The sequence below is a fragment of the Scleropages formosus genome, chromosome 23, assembly GCF_900964775.1.
Source record: "Scleropages formosus chromosome 23, fSclFor1.1, whole genome shotgun sequence".
Lineage (NCBI taxonomy): Eukaryota > Metazoa > Chordata > Actinopteri > Osteoglossiformes > Osteoglossidae > Scleropages > Scleropages formosus.
The window spans coordinates 21,543,211-21,558,883 of NC_041828.1; the positions used below are offsets into that span (position 1 = coordinate 21,543,211).

Here is a 15,673-nt window from a genome sequence, read left to right on the forward strand (position 1 = left end):
ATCCAATACTCGCACGATCAGTACTAGCACCCCCCTCCCAGGGATGTGGGCTTTCCCCACTACTCTTCTCCCTGTACACCAACGACTGCACCGCAAAAGACCCCTCTGTCAAGCTTCTGAAGTTCGCAGATGACACCACACTCACTGGCCTCATCCGGGATGAGGACGAGTCTGCTTACAAACAGGAGGTCAAAGAGCTGGCTGTCTGGTGTAGTCACAACAACCTGGAGCTGAACACGCTCAAAACGGTGGAGATGATTGGTGACTTCAGAAGAAACATCCCAGCATTATCCCCACTCACCATCACGAACAGCACTGTGGCAACAGTGGAGTCATTCAGGTTCTTGGGCACCACCATCTCACGGGACCTGAAGTGGGAGCCCCACATAGACTCCATTGTGAAGAAGGCCCAGCAGAGGTTGTACTTCCTTCGTCAGCTGAGGAAGTTCAACCTGCCACAGGAGCTACTGCTGCAATTCTACTCTGCAGTCATTGAGTCCGTCCTCTGCACCTCTATAACTGTCTGCTTTGGCTCAGCTACAAAATCAGACATCAAAAGATTATCATAGATAGTTCGGACTGCGGAAGAATCATCGGCACACCCCCCCCCCAGCTCTCCAAGAACTGTACTCGTCCAGAGTCAGTAAAAGGGCTAGCAAAATCATTCTAGACCCCTCACATCCAGGCCACTTCCTCTTTGAACCTTTGCAATCTGGCTGGCGCTACAGAGCACTGAGCACCAGGACAGCCAGGCACAAGAAAAGTTTCTTTCCTCAGGCCATCTACCTCATGAACAGCTAAATCCCCCCCCAGAGAGTAAACCAGTGCAATACACAATGCTATTTATATTTAAAAATAAATATCACATCATATGTCTTACATTCCCTTGCATTTGCATAGAACATACAGTGCTGTGAAAAAGTATTTGCCCCCTTCCTGCTTTTTTTTTTTGCATATTTGTCATAGTTAAATGATTGAGATCAAACTAATTTTAATATTACACAAAGATAACCCGAGTAAATACAAAATGCAGTTTTTAAATGATGATTTCATTTATTAAGGGAAAAAAAAGCTGTCCAAATCTACCTGGCCCTATGTGAAAAAGTAATTGCTCCCTAAACCTAATAACTGGTTGTGCCACCCTTGGTAGCAACAACTGCAATCAAGCATTCGCAATAACTGACAATGAGTCTTTCCCATCGCTGTGGAGGAATTTTGGCCCACTCTTCTTTGCAGAATTGTTTTAATTCAGCCACATTGGAGGGTTTTCGAGCATGAATGGCCTGTTTAAGGTCAGGCCACAGCATCTCAATCAGATTTAAGTCCAGACTTTGACTATGCCACTCCAAAACCTTAATTTTGTTTTTTTTTGAGCCATTCAGAGGTGGACTTGCTGGTGTGTTTCAGATCATTATCCTGCTGCATAACCCAAGTGCCCTTGAGCTCACGAACTGAGGGCCGGACATTCTTCTTCAGGATTTTCTGGTAGAGCCCAGAATTCATGGTTCCATCGATTATGGCAAGTCATCCAGGTCCTGAAGGTGCAAAGCAGCCCCAGACCATCACATTACCACCCCGTTTGACTGTTGGTATAATGTTCTTTTTATGAAATGCTGTGTTAGTTTTACACTAAATGTAACGGGACACACACCTTCCAAAAAGTTCAACTTTTGTTTCATCAGGCCACAGAATATTCGCTCAAAAGTCTTGGGGATAATCAAGATGTTCTTTGGCAAACGTGAGATGAGCCTTTGTGTTTTTTTTGGTCAGCAGTGGCTTTTACCTTGGAACTCTCCCATGGATGCCATTTTTGCCCGGTCTCTTTCTTATTGTTGAATCACAAACACTGACCTTAACTGAGGTAAGTGAGGCCTGCAGTTTCTTAGATGTTGTTCTAGGTTCTTTTATGAGCTCCTGGATGAGTCATTGTTGCGCTCTTGGAGTAATTTTGGTAGGCCAGCCACTCCTGGGAAGGTTCACCACTGTTCCAAGTTTTTTCCATTTGTGGATAATGGCTCTCACCATGGTTCACTGGAGTCCCAAAGCCTTAGAAATAGTTTTGTAACCCTTTCCAGACTGATACATGTCAATTACTTTGGTTCTCATCTGCTCTTGAATTTCTTTAGGTGATGGCATGATGTGTTGTTTTTTTTTTTTTGAGATCTTTTAGTGTGCTTTACTTTGTCAGACAGGTTCTGTTTAAGTGATTTCTTGATTCAACAGGTCTGGCAGTAATCAGGCCTGGGTGTGGCAAGTGAAATTTAACTCAGCTTTCCAAAAAATGTGGTTAGTCACAGTTCATTCATGATTTAACAAGGGGGGGTGACAGCAATTACTTTTTCACATAGAGTCAGGTAGGTATGGACAGCTTTTTTACATTAATAAATGAAATCATCATTTAAAAACTACATTTTGTTTTTAACTCGGGTTATCTTTGTGTAATATTAAAATCTGATGATCTCAATCATTTAATATGCAAAAAAAAAAAAATCAGGGAGGGGACAAATACTTTTTCACAGCACTGTACATACATATGTCTATTGACTATTTTTTGTATACTTTTATATTTTTTTTATCCTTTATTCACATATTCTATCTCCTCACCTGTGTCTTGTCACTGTCACTCTGTCTGTGCTGTGGAAGTTTCTGTCACCAAGACAAATTCCTTGTATGTGTGAACATACTTGGCAATAAAGCTCGTTCTGATTCTGATATGTATTTATTGTTTAAGTACCAACTGAACCTCACTCGCTCCGCTTATCCTTGTCAGGTCACGGTGGTCCAGAGCCTATCCCTGAGGCTCTGGCTGTTGGGCTAGGAGTGGCACACAAGAGGCAATTTAGTGTTACCAATTCACCTGGAACGCATGTCTATGGACTGTGAGAGGGAACCAGAACACGCGGAGGAAACCCACATGAATACGGGGAGAGACATGCAAACTCCATACAGACCGATCTGGATTCGAACGCACACGTGAACAGTCCAGGCACTGCGAGGCAGCCGTGCTATCTAGTGCACCACTGGCCTGCCTTGAATCCAAACTTTAATTATTTACATTTATCAGAATGAGTTTTAATGCAAAAAATTAAGTAAAAAGAACAGTAAAGACAAAAGAAATCAATGCAGATGAACTTTCCACAGGATAACTGAGTGTCATAGGTTGGACAGCACAAAGGGGGCCATGATTACCAAGAGTATAACAGGTGTCTCATGGAGGGTAAGGACCTAACCCAATACAAGTCAAACTACTGCTGAAAAGAAGGCCTCATGGCAGCTCTGGTCTCATATTACTCAGCTGTCAAGAAGCACACAAAGCTTAAATTCAGTGTTAGAAACGATGAATAAATGCCTCGCAAGCCAAAGCAGTAGAACAAAATGAAATTCCTCAAAAAACTGAATTCTCAGAACCCAAATGGACACACCTTGGGATTCACTATATTTGCATAATGCAGGCAGCTTGGTAAACAATAATTAGTACAACTGCACACACCGTGACCCTTCAGAACAAGGACCATTGCTTTAGATGCCAGGCAGCAGTAAGCACAGTAGGTAGAGATTTTGGATCTAAAGATTACGGGTTCAAATCTCACCTACTGCTGTAGTATCCTCTAGCAAGGTACTTACCCTAATTTGCCTCATTAAAATTACCCAGCTGTAAAAAGGGGTAAATAATCTTATATAACTTAACACTGTAAGTCACTATGGAGAAGAGTGTCAGCTAAATGAATAAATGGAGATGGTCATGTGGTGACTGCTAATGTGGAAATTAAATAGAGGAAGGGTGCCAGAGGGGAGGATGAACGTGCCACACCCAGGTCTCACAGGTGCTGAATTTTAATGGGAATACCCAAACCTTTGGTAAAAGAGACAAAGCGCACATAGGACACCAATCCATCACGTCTTCATACTCACCACTGGTCACTTCCACAGTGGAAGCCCCATGTTTCAGAAAAGCTGTCTAAATGGGTAAATAATTGTAACCTTAACGTTGTAAGTTACTTTGGAGAAAAGTGTCAGCTAAATGAATAAATATAAATGTAAAAGTGCTGTGGTGTTAAAAAGCTCATGTGAAACAGTGACCAGTTATTGCTTTGTGTGTGGAAAAGCAAGACACAACCATAAATATTCTGAGTTTAACATCTTATGTCCCTGAAATGGGAGATAATTTTGGGACAACAACAGGCAAAGATTCATACTCCAACAATGCAGACATAGTCCTGCAAGGAGTATGTTGCAAGCAGTAATGACTGATGCCCTCATCAAAGCCACGTAGGGCCAAAAGGAAGCCGCAATTTGCCTGATCGTTCCACAAGGCTGAAGATGCCATCAGGTTCCCATTAAAATTCTGCACTTCTCCACCCATGTGGATTTCCATTACTTCTGTGATGCACAACGACGGTCATGATTAGTTGGACCCTTTCTGTATATTCTTGTGTCCTAATGGCTCCTTTATCTTCAGTTCTTCCAAACTAAAGCTACTGCCTAGCACCAGTAACAGTGGACCAACATCTTTAAAGTCTTCTTTGAAGCGACAGTAATGAAGGTTGAAGACAGGTTACAGATAATGACCCCAGGGTGGGACAAAATATCAATTCTACCTTCAGTGAAAAATAAATCACCTAACTGCTTACCTTTTTTCTTTTTTTACTACTTGTACTACAGATTTACTCTTCAAAGAAAAAACAACAAAAGGGATAATACACCGATCAGCCAAAACATTAAAACTTCCTGCCTAATACTGTGTAGGTCCCTCATGCTGCCAAAACAGCTCTAACCCATCAAGGCATGGACTCCACAATACCTCTGAAAGTGTCTTGTGGTATCTGGCACCATGAAGTTACCAGCAGATCTTTTAAGTCCTGTAATTATGAGGTGGGACCTCCATGGATCAGACTTGTTTTTCCAGTACATCCTACAGACGCTCGATCGGATTAAGATCTGGGAATTTGGACGACAAGTCAACACCTTGAAGTCTTTGCCAAGTTCCTCAAACTATTCCCGAACAGTTTTTGCAACGGGGCAGGGCAACTGCCATCAAGTAATGTCGTTGCCATGAAGGGATGTATGTGGTCTGCAATAATCTTTAGGTAGGGCAGCAGGATGGCACAGTGAATAGCACTGCTGTCTAACAGCACCTGGGTGGTGTGAGAAAATGTGGGTTTGAATGCTCAGTCTGTGTGGAGTTTGCATGTTCTCCCTGTGTGTTTCCTCTGGGTGCTCTGGTTTCCTCCCACAGCCAAAAGACATGCTGTTCAGGTTCCCCCATAGTGTATAAGTGACAGAGAGAGAGTGTGTTCTACTGATGTATGGATGAGTGACCCATTGTAAGTAGTACATCTATGAATGTAAGTCACCTTGGTGAATAAGGTGTGTGGGCTAGTAACGCCACACAGTATCCATTGTAAGGTGCTTTGGGGAAAAGCATCTGCTAAGTGAATAAATGTAAATGGAGGTAGGTGGTATGTGTCAAATTAACATGCACATGAATGTCAGGACTCAAGGTTTCCCAACAGAATATTGCCCAGAGCATCATACTGCATCCACCAGCTTGCCTCCTTCTAATAGTGCATCCTGCTGTCATCTCTTCCCCAGGTAAACAATGCATGCGCACCTGGCTGTCCACATGATCTAAAAGAAAACATGATTCATCAGACCAGGCCACCTTCTTCCATCGCTCCATGGTCCAGTTCTGATGGTCACATGCTCATTGTAGGCACTTTTGGAGGTGGACAGAGGTTAGCATGGGCACTCTCGCAAGTCTGTGGCTATGCAGCAAGTTGCAATGCACTGTGTGTTCTGACACCTTTCTATCATGGCCAGCATTAAGGTTTTCAGCAATTTGTGCTACAGTAACTCTTCTGGGGGATTAGACCAGACAGGCTAGACTTCACTCCGCACATATATCAATGAGCCTTGAGTGCCAATGACCCTGTCACTGGTTCACCGGTTGTCCTTCCCTGGACCATTTTGGTAGGTACTAACCACTGCATACCAGGAAGACCCCACAAGACCTGTCATTTTGGAGATGCTCTGAGCTAGTCATCCAGTCATCACAATTTGGCCCTTGTCAAAGTCTCGCAGATCCTTACACTTGCCTATTTTTCTTACTTCCAACACATCAAATTCAAGAAGAAACTCTTTGCTTGCTGCCTAATATATCCCACCCTTGGACAGGTGCCAGTGTAACGAGATCATCAATGTTACTCACTTCACTTGTCAGTGGTTTAAATGTTGTGGCTGATCATGTATATGTTAAATAAGCAAAAGGAACACCTTATAATGAAGAAAACTTTACATAATTTGAGTTACTGGCAAAAGTGCAATACCTCAAACCTCAAAAAAAACTTTTGGGAGAAAGTAGAAAACTTGGTTATTTACCTTAAACCTGGTTTTGTAGGGCAACATTTACTATATGGCTTTGAAAACCTTAGTTATCTTTGTTATCAATAAGAATACCTTCTATGTTTAACACAGGTCTACTCATAACTGACAAATACAGAGCAGCTGGGCTGACAGTACTGCTGAATTGCTGAAAGAACTGCACAAGATCTATGGAGACTCTGAAGACGATACGTCTCCATTCTCTGCTCAGAGTGGGCCTGTTTCTTCATTTTAAATGTCTTTAGATAGTTTAAACTAGCAAAATGTGACCTCCTAGGAAGAGGATCAAAGTCGGAACAAATGGGCAGTGAGAGGAGGCCGGTGGGCAAGGATCACCTTTGCTGCACGAGTAGTTCATGCTCTCACTGTTGTGCTTAGTGTCCACATAGAAGGTCTTCTCAGGGTTGAGGTTCTCGGTGGTTCGTTGATCTTTTCCTTCAGACAGGCGTTCCTCCTCATCACCCAGGCTATCATCCAGGGGACCTGAGGGGACATGTTCAGTGAATGAGCAACTGTCACACAGGATCACTCATTATCTGCTCCCTGCTTCCTTTTGTCTGTGTTCCAAAGGAGACCTTGCATTTGGGAGTGCTTTAACGCTGTGAGATCTCTTTTGGACATGGACCTGTAAAAAACATGTTCACAGTTTAACTCCTTGTTGTTTTGCCCATCAGAAGTGATCAGGTAAAGACAAGTTCCACCAAGAGGTTGCTGTGTATGTTGCTTTGTATTGAAAGGAACACAGTTTCAGAAACAACATTGGAGAACAAGCTACAAGAGATGAAGCACTGAAGACCTCATAAAACACAAACACAACTCCATGGCTGTTATATTATAAACAGAAATATGGATAATACAAATCAGGTTTACCACCTCAAGCCTGTTCAGCTCTCTGAGGACTTTTGACCCAGCTGGTGTCATGTTTTGTTTTGTTTATATTTTATTTCTTTGCCTTTTATATCTGCATAGTATTGATTTTTTTTTTCCATTTATATTCCTTGCCTATGGGTGGTACACTAACAGAGGCAAAGGAGAATTCTTCTTTCAGTTTAATTAATTTTGTAACCCCTGGTGCAACATGATTCCACTACATCAACATTATTCTGGCTTCTTCCAGCTATCCAGTCTTTGCATTTACATATTACTGTTCTACTTTATTGAGGGCTGTCATGGATTGTATGAATAGAAAAAAGATTCCATAGTGCTCAAGAGAAGAAAATACATACTTCAGTCTCCATCTGATAATATTCTAGTCTATCGTTATCAGTGAGAAAAGATTTCTCCTGCATCTTTTTACATGGACAATTCGGGAGGACCTCCATATTTTCCAAGAAGCCTTTTGCTCTTGGACAGTGCTTCTGCTGCTCTCACCTCAGCAGGTCAACATCATGTGAGAAAAAAAAAGTAAAGGTTTTTATTATAGCTACAATATACAAGGTTTTTAGACCACACAACATAGTGCCCAGAAGCTGTTACACAACCTAAATAAATCAATGGACATCTGCACTATTAAGCTTTAATTGATTGTGTAAAGGGGGGGCGCGGTGGTGCAGTGGGTTGGCCCACGATCCTGCTCTCCGGTGGGTCTGGGGTTCGAGTCCCACTTGGGGTGCCTTGCGACGGACTGGCGTCCCGTCCTGGGTGTGTCCCCTCCCCCTCCGGCCTTACGCCCTGTGTTGCCGGGTAGGCTCCGGTTCCCTGCGACCCCCTATGGGACAAGCGGTTCAGAAAATGTGTGTGTGTGTGATTGTGTAAATAATAAGGAAAGTGGCCAAATATTGTAAAAGTTCACTTACGATAAAATGGTCAGGCAGAATTGAATATGAGTTTCTGGAGACGTCAATTTTTCAACCGTTTTAAATAAGCTCTAATTTTAATGTAGTATTTAATAAATAAAAAATGATGGAAAATTTTGGAGTATTTTTTACTTATTTAAGTTTATATTAGCTGTGTGCAAAGCTAAAGAATGAATGAGTTGAGGGGAATCTATATTATGTTGCTTTTATTGATTGTTATTTGGTAGTAAAATTGACTAGGTTTAGAAACAAATCAAGTTTATGAACAGACTGTCAGCTCAATTTGTGTTGTGTTTGTAAGGTGAGCAGCCGTCATACCGCATTCAGATGTATTCAAACACGGTATGTAGTGATCCATGGCCATGTAAATGAGCTATAGTATAACGGTGTAATCTGAAAACATGGAACATTTCACAGAATTTTCTCAAGTTTGATTCTCTCACACAATAGCTGACACGGAGTAACCTGCAATAATTTCCAAAAATGATAAGAAAAATTACTTCCTAAATGATTGGCTGTGCATTGCCCGAGTCTTTTCCAGATAGTGATGTGTGACGCTACCATATCTGGTCACTACTCCTTAAACTTTATTACAGGCACAGTGGGACATATATGTCTTCTGCAGAAGAAGAAGAAATGCCTGTACAAAACATGCTCTTTTTCTCTCATACATGACGATCTTCTGAAAGCAAACCTCGTGCAGACATTTAAATGTTCTTTGTGGTATTTGACAATGCTTTAAAAGGGACGAACAAATTAAATTAAAACACACACTGTACTGGGAAGGAAAATGACACGTCCAGTCAGTTTGGGCTAGGACTGAATGTCGAACTTTCTACTGGACAGCGGAGCTCTAAAGGCATGGCACCATAAGGCGGGGCAATAAATGATGGCCTTTCTTAAACATATTAACTAGACACTCGATGGGTGTTCAATGACCTGTGAGCTCTGCAGATGGCCCGATCAGACCCCCCAACATGCATGCGCACCTTATTCTATCTTGCTGTGAGCAGTAACATGCGTCATAAATTACAGTGAATTCATAAAGCCCATCGACAGTCCTCTCGCTTGAGGCACAGTGAACTTCAGTAGACAACTCCCCTCAACTCACATGCCTTTACAGTTATGCACTGTGGAAGATACAGCTAACTCTCCGGCGATCGGAACTGTGTGTTCAGTTCCCACCCTCAGCACAGACCGTTTATTCAGCAGTTAAGGCATGAAGAGGAGCAATGAGCTGACTGCTGAAAGCACCAGTCAAACCTGTTTCCACATGTCCATTTCATAGACAAGAACTGTTCTGCAGATGTGTGCTCAAGTACTGTACACACTTACAGTGCTCATCATCCCAGCAGAGAACTCCAAGAAACCAAACACCACCACACGACACTGCAATCATCAGACACACCACCTCCATTTGTTCACAACTTCACAACAAGAAAATAGAAGCTCATCATCCCATGAAAATTAGCTGGTGGGCATCTTTCTGTAAATTAGTTTTAACTAAGAGGGAGTTGTGTGTGTAACAGCGTTCAGAGTGAAGTCCTTCACACTCAAGGCCGGTTGTATTCAGCTGGCTCCCCTAGAAATGCAATACGCCCCCCAGCCCAGAATGAAATAACTGACTTGTCCAAAGTATAGGGGGAGCCTCATGAATGCTGAAGCTGAGGATCACAGCAACAAGGCAAAGTGATGTACAGCGGTCAGAGAGTGGTACAGCACCTGTACTGAGTGTGAAAACCACAAATGGAACACAGAAGAGCCTCCAGAATGCTTTGCATCATTAACACAACTAATCTGCAAATTATCTCCTTTGTGTGTAGAGGAGAGAGATTCAACAGAGACAAATTATTTCAGTTTGGAGCTCTGAGCAGAACCACTTTGTCTCCTGATTCTGAGAAGAGCAGAAAGTGTCACTGTGCTTCCCTCATAGACCATGTAGAAGAACACGCAGAGAGCTTCTGTCACAGTCTTCCAATCATACAAGCACTGCTGCCATCATCGTCATCATCATTGTCATCATCATCCTCGTTGAGCACCCTGGTCCCAGACAATGGCCAGTTTTCACTATAACAGGACAGTGCATCTCAGCACCAGTATCACTTCCTTCAGCGTTGTCCATTGTCACATTGTAACAGAGCAACAACACAGAAAAAATAATTGGTTCATGAAATAACTACACTGAAATTATAATGAGAAATGTAGTAAACATTAGGCTAGACTGTACTCAGCACTGCACTTTGTCATGTTGCCATATCACAGCAAGTTCACTGTGATACAGCAAAAACCAAGGTTTCACAACTTATATAACAAATACAGTGTAATAGCATTCAAAAAGTTTTGCAGTGAATGGAAATAATTGAGGAGCTGTGAAGACACAGTCTAAGAGCTCATAGAGGCGGCATGCCACCCGGAGCCACATGTCACTTGTAAATTGATAAAAGACACAACATGTGTTAACATTCTGCTTTCAGGGCACGAAAAAAACATGTGTTCAATGAAATATTGCTGTCCCGTACGCTCAAAGGAAAAATGAATATATAGATTACAGGTTTCTCCATTTGGCAGCCTGTCCTGAGAGCAGGCAGTGACTCCCCAACCCACTCCATTCCCAGTGGTGGGACAGGTGTGACAATGCAAAGAACACCGTAAAGGTAAGACAGTACGTGCTTCTATCACATTCCACAAGCCTTAATTTGTGCTGGAAAACCCTTCCTGCTCGGCAGTTCCAAACACCCCTTACTGAAAGTACATTTTGCAACTCTGGGAAATAACAGAATGGAAGACAATTACTCACAGCAGTGGTACTTTCACAATTTAGAAGACAATTACCTTTCACTGGCACACCTGGCACTTGTGACTGGACATTGGAGACAACTTGCTTCTCATGCAGCATTAAACACATTATTAGTGTTTGGCAACAGAAGCTCATAATCAACATTACAGTAATGAGGACGATGCTAATGGCAAGAGGAATTTTTAAAAATGGTAATATAATTACCAATATTGTAATTACTATTTACTGCTTCAGCAGCAAACAGTAATTATTATGTACCTTCAGGTCAAACCCAAAGGAAAGAGCGAAACTTGCATTTCTGAGACAGCACCACATTGTGCGAGCTGTGCTCATGGGACGTTTCCTTCTGCTGCAGAGCAACATGACTGTGAGGTTTCATTTAGCCGTCATGTCTCAACAGACCCAAATGTATCCCACTCACCCCGTTTACTTCACTTTATACTGCACACCCAGAAGCTCAGTGAAGGAACGATTGCAGAGATGGAGGCAATAGGTGGTACAGCGGTTAGGGTCGTCCATTTGGACTAAGTGACTTTGGAGGAAATGCCACTTAAATGAATCAAGGTAAACATAACTGCAACTGCTTTAGCAAAACACATCTGCACAAGTAAATCGTTGTAAAGTTGTTTCACTAACAATGGAAATGGGCATGAACACAGATGTCACCAAACTGAAGGCAGATAAAGAGGTGACCTCTGCAGATATGAGGGTAGCACCGCTCACTAGGCTTGCAAAGGAGCCATGAGCAACATGGCCCTCACTCTTTTATTAATGTATTATCTTTATGAACATACAGTATTTCCGGGACAGGCACTGCTGACCAGGGACTCCTTCCGTCACCCGTGTTGATGGAAAGAGTGAAAAGATCCTGAGCGGCTCCAGAACTGCTGGAGCTGTTAGAGTTTTTGTTTTTTCTTTGTTTTGACTGAATGTGGTAGTGAGCAGATTCAAGTGAGCAGAGGTGACGGTTGCCTGGAGACAGGAGGTCCTGTGTTCCTGGTGTCTGCCACATACTGTCACACAGCAAAAACACAGCCCAGCTTGCTGCCCCTCTGCCCTTGGTGAGGCCAAGCCAGGTGTACTGCACATGCGACTGTCCGTCAGGGAGCATCTTTCCATCGTTGCTCAAGATCCCGCCCATTTGGATCACTCCATCAGCAAGCAGTACAACACACAGCAGCAAGATCACACTTACCTGGCCAAGAGGTTCTGTACATACAGGGAATGTGATCCTGTTCTACTTATGTTGCCTTGGGCATAAGGACTTTACCACGAGTCCAAGAAAAAGGACACTGACTGCTAGTATGCAGGCTGAGAAACGTGATGCACTTGCAACTTCTGGGGAAAAAACATTCAATGAGTTTGTCTTGAAGGAGAGCAAAGAAGCCAGTGATAAGATCATGATGATGTGACAGTGTCCCACCATGGGTCAGCAAGGTCACGTAGCACTGAAATAAGTACTGGCAGCTTGGTTGCTGAGCTCACTCACTGGGCTGAGTGACATGACTCACTCGCAGGGTTCAGTCACCTGAATGGATTGCCGGGCTCAAGTCACCTGTCTCGATTTCCAGGCTTAAGTCACCTGACTTGCTAGCTTGGGGCTCAGTCACCTGACTCAATAGAATGCTGGGCTCAGTCACCTGAGTCACTCACTTGGGGCTCAGTCGTTGGGTTCAGTAAGAGGAACAAATGCAGAATACTTACTGTATTTATCAGCAGAGACTCTCTCTGAAAGCTCTCTCTGCTGTGGAAATGCACCAGTTTGCTGGTGGGAGATAGACACAAGGGCTGGGATCAGCTGGCACTGCAGTCCATGGGCAGCACCTGCTCTCTGTGATGCCACTTCCTGTTTGAGGATAAATGTCCAAAAGCACCGGCAGGACATCTGCATGGCAGCAGTTCTGCTCGGAGATCCCAGTTAAAAAGGCACAGCGGCCATTCGCCTGCAGGCCTCATTTTGCATGCTTTTTTGTTTTGCTCTGACAGTTTGCAGATGTTGCAGGGTTATCAGTCCAAATAGACACACATACAGACACACACACACACACAGCATCTGCCAGGACTCCTGCTTATTATCTTTAATGGTTGCTGCATGTAGATGAGAGCATTCTGGCCATTCTGTTTTCGTGAGGAGAGTATGCTAATTGTTGCGGCTGCAGCAGTGACGCTGGCACCTTCTGTGTCCCCCAGTGTCACTGAAACTACGATTCAATGGAACAGCAAAATGCTTCTGCAGCTCTTCTTGCACCCGCTATTTCACGATGGTAAAAAAACAGAACAATGGTGACGAGTGCAGCTGCCACAACAGTTTTGAGCCCTTTTTCCAGGGAACTTTCTGGCTGCTCCACAAAAACCTTCTGCAAAATACGAGGGACAGCGATATATGAGCTGTCTCACCATCCCCATCCTCGCAGTAACCCTGCAGAGTGCATCACCTGAGGGAGTGAGGTAAACTGTGAGCACTGCTGACATTACTATGCCTGCTGGGTGGCATTCATAGGCCTACAGCCAAAGCCAGGGTTCTGGTACAGAACGGGCCTTCGTGTGGCAAGTGTGATGTGCTCATTTTGTACAATATACAGTTCAGCTCAAAGACTGGCACGTGACAAAATGCACTTCACTGAAAATTGAGTGTATCTGCCTCTCTGTGTCAGTGTGTCACTGTGTTCAGGAGTGCCATGAGCATGTGACATGTCGCCAGTCCACCCTTCCATCCGTCCATCCATCTCTCCGCCTACGAGCACAAGGGGAGGCTACACTGGTACCACAGCCACACGTCCATGCGGTGCCCTGTAAGAACGGAAGTGGCAGCTCAAAGTGGCTCTGTGGGCAAAGGCAAAAAGGAGAGTGGTGGTCTAGAAGTACAGGAGGAAGCACTGTGGTGATTCTGAGCATGGTGATGATGACTGCAACAATGCTGAACGCAGTGACTATGACCGCAGTGATTCTGAGCACGGTGACATTGAGCGAGGTGACGATGGCCATGGTGATGTTGGCAGTGACACTATTAAAGCGTGCATTTATAAAGCAGCTACTGTATGTCGCAGTTCTGTACATCACCATTTGTCAGGGCAGTGCGCTGCAGAGTGAGAGTGCAGCTGTAGCGCAATAAACAGGGTAAATGTGGAGGAAAGTGGTGGAGTGCAGCCTCACTGCTAGAAATAAATATCGCGGTTCTGTGGACAGCAGCCGCTTCCTTCATTCAACCTTTTTTCAACACATGGAATTTCTGCATTCCAGTTTGACACTCATGTCAGTGACTAAAGGACAAGATGAACAGAGCACAAGAGGTACTTAGGAGCTATGCTCACAGGTGATCTATGTGCACTTCCACCAGTGGCAACTCATAGTGCTTAAAAGTGGGCAAATTGTATAATGCACTGTCCTCTCACTTCCTGGATCACATGTCCATGGAACTGAAATAGCTGCGAAAACCAAATAACAATACGATGTCACAGTGACACTTACATTCCCTTCTAAGACGTTATTGATAATATTGATCCACTACTGAGTCACTACTATAACAGTAAAATTTTCAGACTTGAATATGGACACGAAAGTGTGTTTCCTGCTGGCACCACTAACACTGACGCACTGAGAGTTCTGCAGAAGAACTTCTTGCCACTGCTGCTCAATGAGCTGCTCTGTGGTCTGTCGCCAGCCTTGTTCACTGAGCCCACTGTTTACCTTCATCGAGCTCAACTGTGCTGTGCTGTGGCAAGCGCGCGAGTTATTCCCGTTGCACATCAAGCGGAGCTCTCCTGCGAGTGCCGACACTGCGCTGTGATTCCTCACCCACTGGAGCCGAGACGCTTCTTCCACAAAGCAGTGAGCTAATAGAGAGACAAGAGCAATGCGGACACCGAGGCCTCGCTAATCTCGCCATGACCAACAAGTTTTCCTTGCAAAGCCCTTCTAAGCACCAGGATAAAAAGGCACTCTGAAATTATATTTTTTCATGTGACTAATCTCATGGCCCGTGCGCCATGCAAGTGTTTAATGCACCCCGTTATCTGTGGTGCCGCACAATAAAACCTTCGGTTATAAAGAGAAGCATCCGAAGCATACGGCTCCCTCCCTCTCTATCAGTACATCTGACTCCACTTTCCTGTTTCCTTTTAGCGAGGGCAACTTTTTGCCATCGAGTGCGGCTATCGCATCCAGATAGGCGAGCGTCCGATTGATCACAGCGGGCACATCATTACTGCTCCACTGTACCTGTCCACGTGTGCCGTTATTGATAAAAAAGGTAAATAGAGGGTAGTCTATGTACATCATCTTCCTGCAGGGGATTATACCCCTTATCTCAAATGATATTCAATGAAGTTTGTCGAGAGGGAAAATACTAGTGGAGGATCTCGGCTTGTTTTCCACAAGAGGACTTCATTGAAATTAAGATCCACCAGATTGCTGGCGGGAGTAGCACTGCCATCTCTGTGACCCGGTGAGCTGCCGTCACACTAAATGTTTGTTTGCTTGTTTCATTCCTTCCCCCCCTTCCCCCTTTCTCCAGACACCCGAGCAGCAGCCTCCTGTGCCGAGCACCGAGCTGTGATAGCCCAGGTGGAGTTCGGCTGCCGGGCGGGCGCCACCATTAGTGCCGCATCGCTTTTCCTTCCCTTCCGCAGAAAATGAACTGTAAGGGTCACGGCTGCAAAGCAACACTGTTTACTTGATCTCTGTTCATGTGCTCAGATGC

At 44.1% G+C, this 15,673-nt stretch overlaps 1 protein-coding gene across 1 annotated transcript in view; it reads right to left on the reverse strand.

Annotated features, from left to right (window-relative positions):
- Positions 1–15,673, reverse strand: part of zfpm2b (zinc finger protein, FOG family member 2b) — a 107,779-nt gene that overhangs the window by 82,076 nt on the left and 10,030 nt on the right. The window contains exon 3 of the mRNA XM_018741457.2: positions 6,718–6,864. Coding sequence (XP_018596973.2) covers positions 6,718–6,864 — 147 coding nt within the window. The remainder of the gene's footprint in view (positions 1–6,717; positions 6,865–15,673) is intronic.